Source organism: Ostrinia furnacalis, unplaced genomic scaffold (assembly GCF_004193835.3).
Source record: "Ostrinia furnacalis isolate ACB-3 unplaced genomic scaffold, ASM419383v2 OfSCF2049, whole genome shotgun sequence".
Taxonomy (NCBI): domain Eukaryota; kingdom Metazoa; phylum Arthropoda; class Insecta; order Lepidoptera; family Crambidae; genus Ostrinia; species Ostrinia furnacalis.
Window position 1 is genome coordinate 474,740 of NW_021132288.1, and position 19,325 is coordinate 494,064.

Genomic DNA, 19,325 nt, shown 5'->3' on the forward strand with positions numbered 1-19,325 from the left:
TTTAGCTAATAATGACAATTAGGCTCGAGTTTGGGGCAAAGGTTTACGGCCTGACAGCATTTTAGTGGCTAAGAAATCAGAAATTCAGTTAAAAAATAATGATATATTTTATTTTGTAAAAATTTTACATGTTAACTTGTGTTCAGATCGACAATTCACAAATAGGCACGTAATTAATCCAATAACCACGACATCTGATCAAATAAAGCTATCAGAAGCGCTAATTAATGCAAATGATTTATCTACATTTCGGTTTCGTATTTAATGTTTATTATTAAAAACTTAACTTAAGATGCATAGGAATCATAGTCATTAAAGTATAAGACAGATCATTTATCGTAAAGCACAGCGCTCACTAATATATAAGTTACTTATAGTAAACTAATAGATTGAATAGAACCACTCTGAAGTTAGTTTGTAAGATCATAATTCCTTGGAGTTTTCTGGCAAGCACATGAATAGTTTTGAGCAGGTGATGTTGAAGCTATTGCAGGCGGATTCGAGCCATTTGAGGTTGTGTTGCCACTTTATGAAGATGTAGTAGACTGGGACGCCGAGGGCGATGAAGGCGATGCCGACGCCGACCTCCTTGGGGTGGTTGAAGCAGGAGCAGATGACGACGAAAGTGCAGATGATGAGGAAGGCGATGGGGAGGACGAGGCTGACTCGGATGGGGCGCATCAGTAGCGGCCGCGTGTGCCGCATCCACAGCAGGCCTGCCACTGAGCACAGCGTGAACAGCGCCTCCACTGACGTCACGTACACGATTAGCGACTCCAGGTCGCTGGTCAGCAGCACGATTAAGGTGACGAGACACTGGAATAGACGATTTTATAGTTAGTTTAATTTTGAAAAAAAAAAGGAAGTATGAGTTAGGAGATTTCAGGAAACCAGACCGGAACAGATCCAAAAAAACAATTATAAATGATGATTTGGGTGAATATCCCAAACACGTTTTTTACGCGGCGGAGCTGAGAATCGATGGGAGAAATGTAACTAGAGCGATGATTTTTTTTCTGTATATAGTTTATACAGCGTTTTACACGATAGCAAAGTCTTCAGGACAATAGGTAGTTATTTTANGGACGTCACGTACACGATCAGCGACTCCAGGTCGCTGGTCAGCAGCACGATTAAGGTGACAAGACACTGGAATAGATAAATTTATAGTTAGTTTGATTTTGAAAAAAAAAAAGGAAGTATGAGTTAGGAGATTTCAGGAAACCAGACCCGATCAGATCCAAAAAGACAATTATGATTTTGTAAATAGCAGACCAGCATGTAATAAAGAGACGTAATAAGTAATCATAATGGCCTCAATGTACACTTTGTTCAGCTGTGACTACTGCAAAATTTTAATTCAATAAGACTTGAGACTTGACTACAAACAAATATTATTTGGAACGAATACGAACGAATGAATAAAACGCCCCATAAATGCGAATCTATTTATAATAAGTTTTTAATATCGATCATAAGCTTTTAAGAGAAAATACTGCATTAACATCATCAAGTTCTTGATTAGAGACTCAATTATTAGAAAAATGCAAAATATTTTCTGGCGGTTTGGGAAACACAATACTGCACCCAGCTGTATAATGTGCGTGTGAGCTGAAAATGCGCCTTACTTAAAAGTGTAAGCACGAACGCGACAACTCGAATCGTTTCGTGAACACTTGTTACAAGACTTTCAGGCGTTTACTAACCCACCTAACTAGCCTGAGTTTCTTAATTGCATCAAATTCAACTTAATTAATAAAGAATGACACACTGATAAGAGTCGTAGGTAGGTATTATGTTAAATTGTCCTTTTTGGAAATTAATAACGTTGTTGATATCGTTTCACAATGTGTGCTACCTATCCTGCTTCTTTTTCAGTTCATATTCACGAATAATCACTGTAAATTATTGTGGCTAATGCTGCTGAATTTACTATCATCATCATCATCATCATTTCAGCCATAGGACGTCCACTGCTGAACATAGGCCTCCACAATGGTCGGTTGGTGGCGGCCTGCATCCAGCGCCTTCCCGCTACCTTTATGAGGTCATCGGTCCACCTTGTGGGTGAACGTCCTACTATAGAAGACTGAAACAAAAGCTGGTTTTTTCTCAGTTTATTGGTAGAAATCGTAATTTTTGACGTTATTATTTTGTAAAAATTGCCATTTGTGAATCAAATCCGGTAAAGTAACTTTTTCAACCAAACACTCAATTTAATAAATATATCCCGGTTCCAAATTAAATTATCCTGCAGTCACCGTCGTAGTAGCAATGGTGTAGCTACGACTGTCTACGAGCCGTAACACTAGTTGGCTACGTCTGGACTCTGGCTACGAGGAGTTATGACTTGCTACGAGTAGTCAGTTTAAGCCTAGGCGCAGACCACCGACTTTTAGTTGGCCGATTCAAATTCAAATTTAAATTACCCTAGCGACCCCGTCGTAGCATTGGTGTAGCTACGACTTAACACTAAGAGTAGGCGCACACCGTTGATTTTTAGTAGGCCGATAGTTGTGCCCGATTTTAATTTGTATAAAGAATCGACCAAATCGAATCGGCGTAGTGTGCGCACTCCCATACATGCCCATACTGATCAACTGCCCGACTAGACTATCGGCCGACGAAAAATCAACGGTGTGCGCCTACTCTAATTGGTTACGTCTGGCTACGAGGAGTTACGACTTGCTACGAGTAGCTAGTTTAAGCCTAGGCAGGCGCAGACCACCGAATTTTAGTTGGCCGATTCAAATTCAAATTACCCTAGCGACCCCGTCGTAGCATTGGTGTAGTAGGCTGTCTACGACTACGACTGTCTACGAGCCGTAACACTAATTGGCTACGTCTTTAGTTTTAGCCATTTATTATGCATGCTGCCATTAGCAATCTTTATATGAATAAATCCTGGCACCCATAAAGATTAATTTTCTTAGAAGGTATTTTTGTATCAGGAACTGTCGATTCTGGTAGTGTATATTTGTACTGGCATTATTTGAAGTTGAGAAATATTCCTGATTAATTGAAAGGAACTAATTATCACATTTGATTACAGAGTAGTTGAAATACTTCAAAAGTTTAGATGTCATGTTCATAATCGAGTTCATATTACCATATCGTGTGAGTTCACACACGTTCCTTTATGGAAGAGTGGCAACTGATGAAAAGTCGTAAAACATCAATCTATGTACTAACATGTTATCGGATTGACGGCTTTATGGCAAACTGGCATAACTTTGAATTGCGAGTATTTACTTCTTACGTAAGAATTCAGTCGTGTGTGTACACAATAATTTGACAGGTCTACCTAATAAATCATTCAACAATGGTACGGTGGGTCATTCTCCCGGTGCCATTGTGTTACGGGGTTACAGTGGAGCGTTGGTGACTTGGTGTCATATATTTTTGATTGACCTCACCAATTAATGTAATATTGTGGCCATTTTGTGGCTCACTAAATCGTAAAGTGAACCCGCGTCCACTATGATAACTTTGAGTTACACGGCAGCCTTTTTCAAAGAGGTTATTGTTATTTGTAAAACAATAATCTTTTTCTTCTTTGCCTGGCCCATTCTCATTTTATTTGGGGTCAGCCCTCTGTATCGTCTCCAGGCGGCCCGGTCATGGGTAGTCTCACTGTTTACTTAGGCCTCTTTAAGGTTTTTAAGGATTTGTAAAACCATAATCATCTAATATAATTTAGGATTAAAATAAAGTAACTCCTTACCATAAATATCAACGAGGGCACTGGTGTCAACCGCCTAACATCGATAAGCGAGATCGCGAGCGGCAAATGGCCATTCCTGGCTCCGACAAAGAACAGCCGAGAGGACGCGTAGATGGCGCCGTTAAGCGAGCCGAAGGTGCACATTGCCACGAACAGAGGCATGATCCAGGCCACCACTCCGAGGATCTTCTTGCTGAACGTCACGGCCACGGCCTCTGAGGACAGGATCTCGTCGTTCGTCAACACGGCGAAGTAGGCCACGTTGGTCAGTGCGTACACTAGTGTCACGACTGGCATTGAAATGCAGATGGCGCGGGGAAGGTTTCTGGAATAAGAGATTATTTTCATTATACACTCGGCATCAAATAAATCGCACCTCCCGCGACAAGCACTTATCAAACGTATGCATCCCCACTTCCCACCAACATTGGTACCATTTGAAAGCCTAGTTTTAAACTTCATTTCATTAAAGGAAAGGTTTTTACTCCAAAAATGTGTCTTTACAAGGATCCAGAGTCACTTCTTCAAAAAATAGGTAGTTACGCTATAGCCATTTTTTATGACTATAAAACTGTTAAGTTGGGATTAATCGCTATCCATCTGTTAAAGAGGACACGTGAGATCTTCATTTGGTTTTATAACCATAAAAATTGGTCTAATTGATCCCAGAGGTGAGCCCAAAGTGAGGTCTATTTTCAAGTCACATTTATGGTAAATTTTAATCATTTATTTAGAAATGAAATGTATTTTTCTTTAAGGATATTTATTGGGCTTTCAAATAACACCAATATTGTTGGGGTACCATGATTGTGTCAGAAGAAAATCTTTAAAGTTCGCGTTGCGGAAGGTCCGGTTTATTTGATGTTGAGTGTATTCAAATTATTACAAAACTTCTTCTTTTATTTTATTAACAGAACTGAGGAACCTGAATCAAATACAACGTCCGTATCAGGTCCGCTAACTTACTATACAAAATAGGGATTGACCGTTTAATTATGATTACATTTTACTTTGCTTTAAGATGATTTAATGAATACATTATGTATTTTATTCGTCATAATGTTACATTAAACCAACAAGAGTGGGAATATAAATAATATAACTTGGTCATCATCTCAAAGAAACAACATACGAGTATGTGATGTATCTTTATTTGAAACTTACTTATACGGTTCCTTCAGTTCTTCCGTCACAAAGTTGAGGTAGTTCCACCCGGAGTAAGAAAACAGGCCGGTGTAGAAAGCTATAGCCAGCTTCCCTGGCTCCGTGATGGTGCCCTGCATCATCGAATTGAGGTTCTCCGTGTGCCCGGAGAATAAGTACCACAGACTAGCCACAAACGTTACCACGAAGGCCAAAATCTTTGCGGCGGTGAAGGAGTCTTGGACTCGCGTCACCCATTTGACGTTGTAGCAGTTTATTACCGTGAGGAAGCCTGGAATGAGAGATTTATTTATATTAATGACAATCTCATTAAAAATAGGTTAAATTAGTATTTATTCTATGGTTTTTCAGTCACTTTTTCAATTTAATACCTATGCTGTTTTCCCTGACCTCGACTCTATCCTAATACCTTCAACTAACTATGTAACATAATCAGTAACAACGATAAAGTATCTAAGAACACTTTAATAGACGTAGTCCCGTATAACGAGGTCCAAAAAAATTGGTGTGCGTATTTTTTGTTCTAAGTTAATTTACTCGTAACTGATAGGTGATAGGTAGGTACTGAAGTTTTGTAAAATCTACATATATTTTATCGTAATGAGGTAAAGGAAGACTTTAAAAGGGAGTTGAAAGTTTGGAGTAAGTAGCATCCAAAAAAGACACTTCTTTTCTGTAAAATCTACCTAATGTCTTTATTGTACGAGTAATTAGGTACCTACTTAAGTACTTGTTATTGTAATGGTTTAATGAAATTAAAATAAAATAAATGCGAGCTCTTTGTTATTTTGACGTTATTGTAAAAAAAAATGTTAAAACTAAGTTAAATGGCTCTACTCCGAAACAAATCAATCTATTGGTGCTAAATAATTAAGTAGTCATTCTAATTTAAATCATTTCATTGACGTGTTTCTAGACCATACTAACATGAAATTACGCAAATTGTTTGAAACTTCTTACGGATAGTTGACATTATTAGATGATACGCACGAAATGGATACCAAATATAATTTGACATTGAGCGAGAGGTTAGTATTGTTAAAACACTTGTCTTTACATATCGTTATCTTTACACTTGAACGTTTTGTTTTTGTAGTCCTTGGAGCGACCAATGCCCATTTACTTTGAAGAGGGTTCGCACGAGGAAACTAACAATAGACGCTCGAATAAATGAAGTCACAAATAGCTGACAGGTAGATTCGGATGCGGGTGTAGATCAGTCTGGCGTGTAATCAGGTCCGTTCATTAAGTGCCCTTACATAGCGAACTCGTACCGCACAAGAGTATGTGGTAGCGCGATGCGGGAGGAAGCCCTCATTATCCTGTCAGGCGCAATCAGCACAACCGACCGCGCCACAATACCACAATGAACACAAATACAAAAAGATCGCACTTTTAAAGGAATTTAAATAGGATGCCCTAATGCCCTTTTCGACAGAGTACTCTGCTAAAATGACACTTAAGTAGGTATGTATTTATTTCATGCCTTCGTCAAAGTAGGATCAGGCCAAAATCAGAGCAAAGTGTGCTATACAATGGATCGTACATACATAGGACTGCTGGAATACGTCAAGTGCCGTTTGTAGACAAAGCAATTTCGCTCTGCAACTGCATACGAATTTAATCCTTAACTTTATTGCTGTTGATGGTATTTCGTCTGCGAGAACATACATGGAGAACTTGCTGACCAATCAGATGCCTAATGTTATTCGAGAGATACAGGTCCGTTACAGGCATAACGAAATACGATGCAAGTGGAATTATGCTTGCAAATCCGTATTGCAATGAGGGTACTTAATAAGTGTATACTGTGACAATACTATACTCGTGCAATGTATCCACATTTCTATATTCAAAACAGGATGCGTCAAGGAACACCTGTCTCAATTAGAAGCATCCATCATCTGAACTCGTGGCAAGAGACAGCTTCCTTATCTTTCTTGATAGGGATTCTTTATGTGGCACAATGAAGCTCTAGACGTAGCAGGATGGGTGATATCATTCAAGGAATTCAACAGTGGCGATTATTAATTTTTGAAGAAACAATTTAGGGCATTCTTGAATTTTTATGCGCAGTGTGAGATTTTCGAGGTTTCGAAGATCTGCGTGAAGAAAGAATAATGTGTTGTTAGAGTAAAAATCAACAGGAATCAAAATTACTCGTTTGTTTTGGTTTTATTTAATTTTGCTGTGAACATCGTCCTTTTCTTGATGACACAACGGGAAGTCTCTAAAAATAAGCGACGACTGGTCACAACAAAAGAAACGAGTTGTAGTTGTATAGCAGTTGTCCTATTGTCGGCCCATTCCGAGATTTCGCTCTCAAACAGCTAACAATGGGCGTTATTTATGGCATTGATTCGGATAAGGATAGCGGTGTGCAAACGTTGGCATACCATCACTTTCGGTAGCTCGCACAGATCATGTTCTTATAAACATCAGAATCAGCGAAGATCTGACTAACTCTAAATATATGTATGCTTTCATGTACTGCGAGTAACAGTGATATTTCAATCTTCATTGCAATTTGAAAATAAACTCCTTTAAAAATCGATTCAAAGAAAAAAAACATTAATCTTTGTCTAGAGAGAAGAACTATTTTTACCATGCCTACTTGTATAGCAACATAGATTTTTAATATAGAGAAACAAATTAAACATGAATGATATAGCTAGGTAGGTACCTACAAAAGTATATTGTTTGATACTGAGTTGGCACACCTCGGATGACTCTATGAAAGTACATACAAGGATAGATACGACGAATTCGTGCTATCCCTTTTAGTGCAAACCGAATTCCATGCACTGCAGCAGCGGTCACTGCCTGCTCAAAATAATTTAAGTACAACAACCCAACAGTTCTGCGAACTGATTGCTAAGAAATAAATCAGTTAAATTGCCAAAACTTGTTTGCAGGGAACCGGTACTCAGTAAGGGGTAATGACAATGCGCCCCTACAAGAACTCCAGGCACGCAACTAAAGATTAAATCGATTTCTTATTAGTAGTCTGTATTTGTTTAAAATAAAGTTTCATTTCGCTTGGCGTCTGATTCTTACTCGATAAATTTTGGGCAGCCAGATATATTATTAAAATTCGTATAAGAACATGATGCATGACTTATGGCGTGGTGCTGTTTTCTCAGAAATTACAGTTGGTGAAATCTGTGCAAAAAGCTTATTTAAGCTTACGAGAATTAAACCAGTGGTACCTACTTAAACGTCGGGCGAAATTATGATTTACGTCGATGAAATTGATTGTTGACGTGTAAGTCATACCTAGATCGATTACGTTCCATGAAGCCAGTTTATGTGATAGCTACATTCACTTTCCTAGTAAGCTAGGTTTCTAATTCGCAAGTTAAGTGTCGTGAGCAATAGTGTTATCCGTTGCCGGTTGCGTTGATGGATTCACGCCAATTTGATTGTTTATTTTTAATTAGAAACTGCTAGAGCGGATAGACCTTATTTCCTAACATGTCAGATTTAATTTTATAATAATTATGATTTCCTCAATTCCTTATAATATATGAAATAATTAAGTCTGTATGTTTTAATACGAGTTCACAAACCATCTAAATTCAATTGAACTGTAAAAACTGTAAATGAAACTTTTCAATCGTTCATGGCTCTACCATTTTCTTTGTTAATCGAATCTTTTCTACTATTATTTACTTAAGCTCGAAGATAAGTTTGTTTATCCATGTCCCACTTGTTTTAAAACGAACACCATCACACTTATCCCCGGTGGGAATCGAACCCGCAATCACAGTCTAGTACTTGAACTACAAAGTCGGCGTCAAATAGTTACAGACATTATGTTAATATGGTCTTAATGTAATCTCATCTCGTGATGTTTAAGTCCGCCCACGTCTACTTTCTCTGAGCTATTCATTAGAGTAACGTCAGACTTCAGTAAATATTGTGAAACAGAACTCGTAAATACGTTTACACGTTCAGTTAATTTTATTTATTTTTAAGGATTTTAGATCGTTCTTCAATCACTCATAAATCTCTCATTATTTGCATTTAAAACAAAAAAATAGTAAATAAAGGTACCCACTATGAGCCAGCAAATCTGCACCTAATACAAACTGCTCAATGTTTTCCAAATTTTTTGCCGGATGAAATAAATGCTGTGTAGCATTTAAGTTATGGCTAATGCATACCGCATTCAGTTTTCTTTTTTGGGCTTTTTGGGATGGCGAGCCTTTGTTCTTGTGGTTAATTCTTGGAAGTTGGAAGAAGTATCATCTACCTATATCAGCATACTCATAATTAAAATTCCCTGTACAATAAAGTAAGTTTTAGCTTTAATAATAAAGGTGTGTAAGTTTTTAAGTCACATTCTTGTAGTAAGTATGTAGAGAGACTGTGTGTAGTAATCATGAAAAACAACGTCTCAGCTTTTCCCGCGACTTAAACGACGAAATATTTCGATTGAAGCCCTTTTTCACACCTTTAAGGTTTAGATTCCGAAAAACTTTTAAGTACCTACTTACTTACACCTGTGAAAATACTTCGGTTTCTAGGTCCAAGCTTTTAGGCTGGGATTTGATGAGTTAGGTCTTGTATTTTTTCAGAAGGAGAGTTATATTCTTCGAGTGTATCTTTAGCTTGAAGTAGGTACTTACAGGTAATGACCGCCGCTATGAGCGTGACGGCGACGTGTGGCGGCGAGCACGCCGGCCACAGCGGCTGCAGTATGTTCTGTGCGAAGGTGAGAGCGGTGATAGCGTTCCCCGTAGGCACCAGGATGAACAGAGCCACCCAGAGATACAGGAACGCGGGCAGTGGACCAAAAGCCTCCCCAATGTACGCGTAGTCACCACCCGATTTGGGGATCATTGTACCTGGAATTGGATAACTAATAAGAACTATGTATTTTATGGCAGTTTTTTATTTTTGATCATTATGTATTCTTTTTCAGGTCATACACGTAAATTGGCTAGCTCTACTACCATTTCGGCTCCTCGACATCGGCTGGTTTGAGAAATGTTGCGGAAAAACTCAGTTCAGTCAAGTGTCTTACTTTTATTTAGCTTTACCATAGAGAACAAAATGTCGGTGTTTCTATGTAATATGTATAAAAGCTTTTAAGCAAACGAGTCCGCAAACAACCTTTTGCAAACATTGAATTTACTTTATATTTTTTCCATTGTTTAAACTAACAAATGAATTTGTTGAAAAGCTCAATTCAGCTGACGGATCGTTAATGATCGTGTTCTTCAGGCGCAAGTTTAATTTTTTAACTCTACATCGTATATTCGACGTCGAAGGCAAAACCGACTGACTTGAAGTTGATCCAAGTCGGGCGACGTGAAAACTAGGATACTGCAGTCCGCATTGCGTACCCATACCTAGAGCTTTGTAGACCTAATTTCATATCAATGTTGACCTACGTTCGTAAGATTTCTGTATGATTTATATTATTGGGTGAAGTTCCTAGACTAGACTTTATCAGTAAAAGTACTCACTAGGTTATCGGGTTTTCAGTTCTTATTTTCATAATGTTGGAAAACAACAGGTTTTTCTTTATCATGAATTTATTTCTTACCATACTTTATCTGCGATGATTAATCAAAAGATTTTATACTGGGTTATTTTCATATTATATTAGTTCCTAAAACCTTATTACATGAGTAACATTTTTAGAAAAACCTCTCAATCGCTATCTATAGATAAGATGTAGCATGTGCATTGTGCATGTCTGTGTGGATGCCGAAGCCAGACGTCGTACAATACAGCCTTTAGATATTGATTTTTTCACATCGAAGATCTTGGGTGTTAAGCTTTTTCCGTGTTGCATTGTTTTAAAGTATATGTGGCTCTCGAAACAAATAAAAAAACGAATAACGAGTCCAGATTTGCCGGACTCTATCAATAAATTGAGGAAAACAAAGAAAAAAGTAAGCACGTGTCGCGGTCGTGGGCGGACTTTCTCTGTTGTTTTGGCTAGATAATATTGTAAATACTGTTACCAAGTACTGTATGTGTTGTGTTTCGACGTTTTAAAGAAATTAATGTTGTATTGTCATGTGATTCGTACCTTTGAACTCTATTACGACCCGAAAGACCCAAACAAATAACTTTACACTTAGTATGCTTATCATTGGCAATAAATAATGTATTTCCAAGTTGAAAGATCAAGTAAATTACATGTAGAGTAATGATAATTTCCAAGTAGAGTAATGAGTGTTTTTCTTGTTGAATATTAGTCCCCTAATGACCTGGGTGTTTCTGCATTTAATTAGTTTAGGTTAAATAACAAATTGAATATTATCAGTTAGTACATTTATTGCTCAGATGTATTGAAATAACCACAACAGGAAATTATGCGAACTATTGTAGGACTGTACCCACTACATACTTAGTAGATAATATTTTTTCAGGTCTACATGAATTTCTTTAGCTTCCGCACGTGCAACTGAATTTTTTTTTGGAATGGTAATAAAATTAGATAAACATCTATTAAGAGCAATCTAAGACCTCCTGGTGAAGATATTATGGGCTATAAAGGTACTATAATTGGTTATAAAATTGGTCAACCTGGTCTTAGGTTCGATTTGGTAGAGTCAATAATTCTTATCAGCCTGGTTGTCTTATAAGAAAGTTTATTCTGATGAACGTAATAATAAGTAAGTAACTAAGTAGTTAAGGAATCTACTTCATTAAAAAAATAGTTATTATGTAGGTAACCTAACATTGACATGCCTGATTTCTGATTATGCACATTATGCTCATAAACTGCAAGTTTATGGCTTATTAAAAAAATGCGTAAAATATGATGTTGACTTTTGTCGGCTGTAAACTAGGTACATAGGTATATTTGGAAAATATAATCTCTATGTATTGAAACCTATCGCAAGTTAAGAAACGGTAGGTGTATTTATTTTGAACAGGAAATAACTGATTGAAAATTTAATGGAAAACCGATAAAATGAGTATCTAAGAAGGATATTTATTCTACTCGCGACCATATTGAGCTGAAAATGGCTATGCCGAAATCGTTAATTGAATCAGTTAATTAGAACTTACCTAGTTCCGCGTAGCATAACGCGCCGATCATTGAGAGGAATCCCGATAGCACCCACACGATGAGCGCCATACCCTTGGAGCCCGAGTACCGCAGCGCCAAGTTTGGGGACACGAAGATCCCAGACCCCACGATCACCCCCACGATGATCGCCACGCCATTCATCAGGCTCAACTCCTTCTTCAACCGCACTCCTTCCCCTGAATCTTGCCCACTACTCTCACTGCCCACGTCCATCGCCTTTGGCGTAAGTCCTTCGGTAGCCGACACTTTTGCCATTTTGATACTATTACAAAATCTTTCAAAAATCCAAAAGCCTTATTATTAAATGTCTAAAGCATACACATTATATAATTGTGATAATTTATTCAGAAAGTCTGAGTATCTTCACGCAGAAATTGCATCACACAGGTTTTGCCATGGCGGGAAACACCACGTGTATTGTGGTACACCATGAATCTGCCATGGAGTGATAACCGATTTATTTATAGTAGGTATAGCCGCAAACTCAGATAACGCACGCAATTCTTAAATATAAATGCATGGGATTTTCACTATTTTTGTAAGGTTAAAATATTCATCACACCGGTAAAACGCACCAAATATCACTAAAACGCAGCTCTACAATTAATGGAATGACTGTAGTTTTAGATAAATTACCAAATTGTTTCTTTTTACTGTAAAACAGGTTGAGAATTGCGCTCGCGATCGAAATTATTCGTACAGTCCAGACGCCTGACAAAGGTGCACTCGGTCAACGCGCCGCTGCTTTACTATTCGGTTTAATGCTTTGCAAGTTAACCACGAGCGCGGGGCCGCCGTCACAGACGAGTCATTCCTAAAATGACATGGTTGTAACTGCCGCCAGTAACAGAATCGCCCTTAAGCTCTACTAGTTAGAGCCGATATCTGCAGTTTACACGGTCTTGTGAATTCACTGCCAAGTTTGAACAACTGGTTTTTTACACATTAGCTGTCTCGCTCGAGATCACCACGTGGAAGCCACATTTGGCACACTTTTGTACAGGAGTTTCCTTTACTCAGATGATGCGTGTTCCACATAGCAAGCGGCGATAACTGATAAGGGGGCGCTACCTATGACTTCCGAGAGATTAAGACGAATTAGTGGGCTCGGCCTCCTTGCGCTGGCTGCCGCGATGCCGGGCAGGATATGAGCGATTCATTTTATACCACACTACTTAGAGGTCAATGACAGTCATTGTATGATAGTAGCCAATTGACAGAAACTTGTCCACTATAGTTGGAATGAATTATTTAGGATCTTTAAGATTTACCCCCGATAAGACATCTGCAAAGCAAAACCCCGGGCTGTTTTGTTTCAAGTCGGGCTTTCACGCTAGTCTCAGTCATTTGGTGCAGATATTGCATCACATCGCGGAAAAAAGCTTGCGGTACATTTGGCGAGTTTCAAAAAGGTGCTATTATCATTCTTCCAAATGACCATACAATATATTTCAAACCTAATGGTGAAGTAATAAGACTCACTCCGTAGACTAGAGTTCTTAAAACTGTTTTAAGTAGTCTGAGGTCAGACAAGACGAATGCCGGTAGAGGCATCACGTTTTGTACTTTATATAATACTATGCCAAATTTCATCAAAATCGGTTGCGAGGTTTAAGCGGGAAAGCGTAACAGACAGACAGACAGACAGAGTTACTTTCGCATTTATAATATTAGTTGGGATAGCTTTCCGCCCGCGGCTTCGCCCGCATTATGTAGGTAGCCTATAGTGGACCCGCCTATTTTTTTCCAAAATAAAATTTAGCCTATGTTACTCGTGGATAATGTACTTAGCTTTCGAATGGTGAAAGAATTTTTTAAAACGGTCCAGTAGTTTTTGAGCCTATTCATTACAACCAAACAAAGTTTTCCGCTTTATAATATTAGTGTAGAAGTGTAGATGGTTTTAAAAGTCAATGACGCTGAAAATGAAGATGATAGGCATGAGTCATGATCTAAAGCCACGGCCATAGAAACGTCCATGTACGCATACATTGGAAGAGCTCACTGTGAATGGTAGAGTCCTTTATTCAATTTATGTAGTCAGCAAAATGCGTTATAAAAGGGCTACGCTGGGCTACCCTATCATGTGCCCTCACATGACTACAGTAGCCAATCTTGTTGGTAAACGTGCGCGAACAATGTCGACACGTTAGGACACCGAAGATGTAGTTGTAAGTGATAGCCGCTGCTGGTTTGGCTTTAAGAGCATCGCGCTTCGTATCAAGATCAGATTTCCGCTGCTCTTCGAAATCATTAACTTTTTTCCGCACCAGGCGCCTCCACTCCAGACGGTGGCTAGCAGTTTTTTCCCACTTTAGGGGGTCAATGTCGCATCGCTTCATGTCTTTTCTGAACATCCTTATAACGAAAGAACTGGCCGCCTTGTTTCCGCTTGCCGTCCTGGAGTTCAGAAAAGAAAATTTGTTTCGTGACCCTCTCGTCAGCCATACGCCAGACGTGACCGCACCAACGAAGCTGCTAACGCATCTGGTACGCCTCAATGCCGCAGACATTTGCCCGTCGAAGTACCTGAGTGTTTCTTACTCGATCTGACCATTTGATATTCAAAATGTCTCACTAGCAATCTCATAATCTTGCGAATGATGCAGCTGCATTTTAAAAAGGTTAAGTTAATAATAAAAATCTGGTTTTGTTTTCAATGTTATATTATAATCACAATTTAAATATTATGATTCTTTAAAAACATTTTAAATATAAAAATAGTTAATCAATGATAATTAACAATAATATAATAGGAGTGTCTAAAGAGTGATAACAAGTCATGATGGTCATATGATTAATCGTTTTCTTTATTCAATTCATACTTAAATATTCTGGCTGTGCCATCTTCTGAACTTGTCAAAAGTATATTTTGTTTGGCATTATAACACATGTCTAGTAGTTCAGATTGGTGTCCAGTTAGTTCTAGACATTTCTCTCCTGATCTGCCTTCATAGACTATGATTGCGCCGTCTAGTCCTGCAGTAACCAAATGATTTTTTATCCACAGCATCTTAGTGACTCCAGCCACATTCTCATCACTGGACTTGGAACATTGGTGCCGAACCATTTGCCTTGTCAAGTCCCATATGCTGACTGAGCCATTTAAGGTACCTGAAAAAGGTAAGGTAAAGTATTTGAATTTTATTTTGAAGTTTAATCCAGGAGAGCCAGTGGTCTAACTGAAATTTAATAGCCAAATCAATTATTTTTATTTAATACCAGTTTCTATTTGCATTCCTGGATATTTATTTGGAGAATACATTGTATAGTATAGAAATAAATACATTTATTGTGTATTTAGAGTATGTATGTAATGAAAAATATGTTGTATATTATCTTACCTAGAGCAAAGTAATCTAATTGTGGGTCCTTAGCAAAAGTAACAACTTCCATATCATTTTCAGTTTCTATTTGTCCCACAACTTTTCCATTTACTGATGTAGTTAAAACCACTTTTCCTGTAATATGACAAAGTGAAAATATTTATTGAGTATTTATGATAAATAAAAGCATTCAGTTTCTAAAAAAAGATGCTCAGATTATAAACAGTTATTTTGTTAAAGAATAAATTCTTATAAATGCAATTACCATCTGTAGAAATGGATGCTACTAGATTATTCTCATGGTGAGTGTCTAAGTCAGTGACCCTCATTTGGTGAATATTTGCTGGAATTGTGTGAACTGCTTGAGATGTTTTCAGGTCCCATATTTTAATGGCGCCATCTTCATAGCCTGCTGCCAAACGAACTCCATCTGGGAACATCTAGAATTAAGGAATAAGAATAAGTTGAACTTGTTTTGTAACATAATAAGACATGAAATGAAATGAGGTATAAGTCTGTTACCTTGGCACATTCTACTCTGATATTGGAACCCTGCAAAACTTTTGTTTCACCTGAAGGAATTTTGAATATAAATATGTCACCAGTAACAGTGCCCACAATGAGTACTTTGGCGCCAAAGTGCCACAGGCCTAGTGTCAGGTCATCCACTTCATATTCAAATACAACCGGCCAGGGTTGCTCCTGGTTTTCTTCTGTATTACACTTCCAAACCTTAATCATTCCAGACATGTCTCCAGTAGCCAAGTATGCACCATCTGAGCTGAATTCAGCGAAGATAACTGAATCTTTGTGAAAATTGCACTGCATCAACACTTGGCCAGTCTCAACTGACCACACATAAGCCTTGTCATCTTCACCCCCAGTGACTGCCAATTTACCATCTGGATGAAAATTGCAGCAAAATACAGAGCCGACATGTTTATTAAATACCAAAGTCGCATGATCTTCGGGAGGCTCCCTCTCTGAATAATCCTCCATTAAATCAGCGTCCATTAAATCCTCCAATTGGACCTCTTCCATTTCATCCAAGTAGATTAATCCTTCTCCTTCTTCATCCATCCCAGAGATTTCATCGCCGTTTATTGACGAAGGTGGTGTGTCTTCCTGATTTAATTTCATTTTATCTGTGAAGAACATAGGTAATTACACAATGTTGGCTAATGTGGTTTTTAGTCTTACGAGAATTTATAATTCTTTNATTTTTTTGTAAACCATACTTACATGTTTTATTTTACTTCTAGAAATAATAAGATCCCTCAACACTTTAAGCTTTTAGTTACAAACACGATTAAAACTTACTCGAAAATCAGACGGAATCACGTTGTTTTTGACAGTTCAAATTTGGCCAAATTTGACAATCGAATTGACATTTTTGACAGCTTTTTTTTTTAAATTTTTTTTTACGGCTCTGTACAAGTCCTTTTAAGCCTTGACAAACATTTGACACATCCATTCCACAGATTATTTGACACTCGATGTAGCAGGCCTATTGGTTATTTTTAATTAGTTGCCAACTTTATTATTACCACCCTTTGCCCTTTATTAGAACCTATAGGCATTAATTTTACCAATAACTCCATTTAAAAAAAATACAATAGCAAAATAGTCCGGGAGTTTAATTAATCAGTAGTATGTTTAAACATTCGGGTTAATTAATTTATGAAAGTTACTTTTTGTGAAAGGACAGTGCCAATCCATGTATGGAAGTTGGACCAAGTGCTGCCCAGAATAAAACCATAGTGCATTTTGTTCCTCAGGCTCAGGCCAATACTAATTTATAAACCGGAGCGCACTGAAATCTATCCCTGGAGTTAAGAGAAAAAAAGAGTTTTGTTTTGAATTATTTACATACAAAATATCATCGATGTATACGTACTAAGCATAAGATTTCGCGATTGTGGCATTAAATAACACGCGATATGTTGAACTTAACCATACTGCATCCGTACACCTTACTTTAGTACGACTTCGACATTCTTTATAAGCGATCAAGCGCTATTGCAGTAGTTTGGTTACTTGACAGAAATTAATTATTTCCAAAATGAAGCAAGAAGTTTTAGCTTAATAACTCCAATAATCGATTGTAATACTCCAATAAATTGATTTTTTGCAATGATATAGAACTAAAACTTCTTGCTTCATTTTTGGAAATAATGAATTTCTATCAACTTACCAAACAATTAAAACAGCGCTAGATCGTTTATAAAGAATGTCTAAATCGCACTAAAGTAACGTGTACGGATGCAGTATGGTTAAGTTCAACATAGCGAGTGTTATATAATGCCACAATCGCGAAATCTTATGCTTAGTACGTATACATCGATGATATTTTGTATGTAAATAATTCAAAACAAAACTCTTTTTTTTCTTTTAACTCCAGGGATAGATTTCAGTGCGCTCCGGTTTATAAATTAGTATTGGCCTGAGGAACAAAATGCACTATGGTTTCATTCTGGGCAGCACTTGGTCCAGACCCTGGCACTGTCCTTTTCTGCAATAGCTTCAAAGAAAGTGAAGTCAGTTTTCCTGTTACTCTAAGGAAATTAATTTAAATAAATAAATACTTTTATAATGGCTAAATATGCACCGCACGAAGCCATTTATTAAAAAAAAAACTCCGATTAATGACAGTCGTTCAAATAGTAATTCCTTGTTTTTAACTTTTTTTTTTTTTTGGTTTTGGCTCGCCGCATGTGTCAGTGGCAACACGTGTTTCAGGTGTCTAAGTGGAAAAATCAAATTCTAACGTAGTTTATTTTAAAAAAAAANGTCTCGTTTGTCAAAAAATGATTAATTTTTAGGTTAGAGCATAAAATTAATAAAATTTAAATATTGCACTATAATAATAACAACTGGTTCTCCTTACCAAAAATGGCATCATTAAACAATGGTAATTCTTATTGATCTTTGAACTCTGATCTATTTGTTAATTCTCTAGCTCTCACCTCATAAACATTATGTTATTTTTCAGTTTTATTGAGGACCCAAACACCTTTTTTGGTTGCTAAAAGGTTCCGTGGAAAGATAAATATTCAAAAACCTCGGAAACCTCACTTCGAAAGACAACTACTTATCGATGTTTCCAAACCAGTGTATGGACCACCAAAAAGTTCTTTGCCAGAGATAGTTCTGTGTGGGTCATTAATTAACAGGAAGAAAAAAGAAATTGATAATCCATTTGAAAGAATTCTGGCTAAAGAATGTCTCGATTGGTTTAACACATCTAAAATGGTGGTATTTTTGCATATGAATGCTATAAGCATGGAAGATAAAACTCCAGTCTTTGCTGCTCTGAGGAAAAATGATATGCATTTAAGGTGTTATGGGAAGAAGATAGTGAGTATGGCCACTAAGGGAACCCGCTATGAAGCAGTTAATCAGCTGTTCACTTCTCATCAAAACATAATATTTGGTCAGCCAGAAAATGCTGGGAAGCTCTTTAAAATATTAAAAAAGACACCTCAAATGGTTGTAATGGGTTAGTATTAACTTTTGTATGTAAAAGTTTTTAAAATGTAATACTCAAGTAAAATGTATGTATAAAATCAGCAGTGTTGAGTTGAATTTCATTGAACAATATGTAATAGTTATTAATTAATTGATGTTAAATTTTGTTTTCAGCGGGAATAATTCAAGATAGATTTATGTCACGAACTGAGCTGGTTGAATACAGTCAACTGCCATCTCTAGAAGCAGCTAGAAGTCAACTTTGCTCTGTCCTGGAGAGTGCTGGATCAAGCTTAGTCAGAAACTTAAACCTTGGCCCACAGACTCTCGTGTCTCATCTAGAGAAGCATGTTGAACTACAGAACGAACCTGTTAAATCTGACAGTTGAATGTAGCATTTATATTATAATGTGTATTAGATTATTATAGCTTTGTAATTGTTACATAGGTACTTTTATTTTTGTTCTTAACATGGGAAACTACAATAGAGTTAAGATACACCAATTTTATTTCAGTAGAAAGTAAACAACAAAATGTATTTATTAAAATGTTTTATTTTAGAAACTGTTAGGCACAATCTTTGGTT

At 37.2% G+C, this 19,325-nt stretch overlaps 3 protein-coding genes across 4 annotated transcripts; 1 reads left to right on the plus strand and 2 right to left on the minus strand.

Moving 5' to 3' along the window:
• Positions 1 to 255: 255 nt before the first annotated feature.
• mnd (L-type amino acid transporter minidiscs) lies at positions 256 to 12,707 on the minus strand. The gene is made up of 5 exons (XM_028306833.1): positions 11,924 to 12,707; positions 9,520 to 9,738; positions 4,889 to 5,159; positions 3,725 to 4,049; positions 256 to 816 (listed from the first exon to the last, which is right to left on the minus strand). The coding sequence occupies exons 1-5, from the start codon at positions 12,198 to 12,200 to the stop codon at positions 424 to 426; spliced, it is 1,485 nt and encodes a 494-aa protein (XP_028162634.1). The 5' UTR covers positions 12,201 to 12,707; the 3' UTR covers positions 256 to 423.
• A 1,965-nt stretch (positions 12,708 to 14,672) lies between these two features.
• LOC114354417 (angio-associated migratory cell protein) lies at positions 14,673 to 16,667 on the minus strand. 2 transcript variants are annotated; one of them, XM_028306793.1, is made up of 5 exons: positions 16,592 to 16,667; positions 15,794 to 16,416; positions 15,537 to 15,711; positions 15,290 to 15,406; positions 14,673 to 15,059 (listed from the first exon to the last, which is right to left on the minus strand). In XM_028306793.1, exons 2-5 carry the CDS (start codon positions 16,409 to 16,411, stop codon positions 14,743 to 14,745), a joined length of 1,227 nt encoding a protein of 408 aa, XP_028162594.1. In that variant the 5' UTR covers positions 16,412 to 16,416; positions 16,592 to 16,667; the 3' UTR covers positions 14,673 to 14,742. The 2 variants fall into 2 exon arrangements, with proteins under 2 accessions (XP_028162594.1, XP_028162593.1); XM_028306792.1 differs by having other exon boundaries at positions 14,674 to 15,059; positions 16,514 to 16,643.
• Positions 16,668 to 18,072: 1,405 nt separating this feature from the next.
• mRpL10 (mitochondrial ribosomal protein L10) lies at positions 18,073 to 19,277 on the plus strand. The gene is made up of 3 exons (XM_028306797.1): positions 18,073 to 18,182; positions 18,264 to 18,770; positions 18,914 to 19,277. Exons 1-3 carry the CDS (start codon positions 18,164 to 18,166, stop codon positions 19,126 to 19,128), a joined length of 741 nt encoding a protein of 246 aa, XP_028162598.1. The 5' UTR covers positions 18,073 to 18,163; the 3' UTR covers positions 19,129 to 19,277.
• The last annotated feature ends 48 nt before the right edge of the window (positions 19,278 to 19,325 follow it).

Excerpts from the sequence above, each read along its gene's own strand:
- mnd (XM_028306833.1), bottom strand. The coding sequence starts at position 12,200 with ATGGCAAAAGTGTCGGCTACCGAAGGACTTACGCCAAAGGCGATGGAC. Across the intron at positions 9,739-11,923 it reads GTTATGCTACGCGGAACTAG|GTACAATGATCCCCAAATCG; the intron begins GTAAGTTCTAAT and ends ATCCAATTCCAG. Across the intron at positions 4,050-4,888 it reads GAACTGAAGGAACCGTATAA|AAACCTTCCCCGCGCCATCT; the intron begins GTAAGTTTCAAA and ends CTCTTATTCCAG.
- LOC114354417 (XM_028306793.1), bottom strand. The coding sequence starts at position 16,411 with ATGAAATTAAATCAGGAAGACACACCACCTTCGTCAATAAACGGCGAT. Across the intron at positions 15,712-15,793 it reads TCAGAGTAGAATGTGCCAAG|ATGTTCCCAGATGGAGTTCG; the intron begins GTAACAGACTTA and ends CCTTAATTCTAG. Across the intron at positions 15,407-15,536 it reads AGCATCCATTTCTACAGATG|GAAAAGTGGTTTTAACTACA; the intron begins GTAATTGCATTT and ends GTCATATTACAG.
- mRpL10 (XM_028306797.1), top strand. Across the intron at positions 18,771-18,913 it reads ACCTCAAATGGTTGTAATGG|CGGGAATAATTCAAGATAGA; the intron begins GTTAGTATTAAC and ends TTTTGTTTTCAG.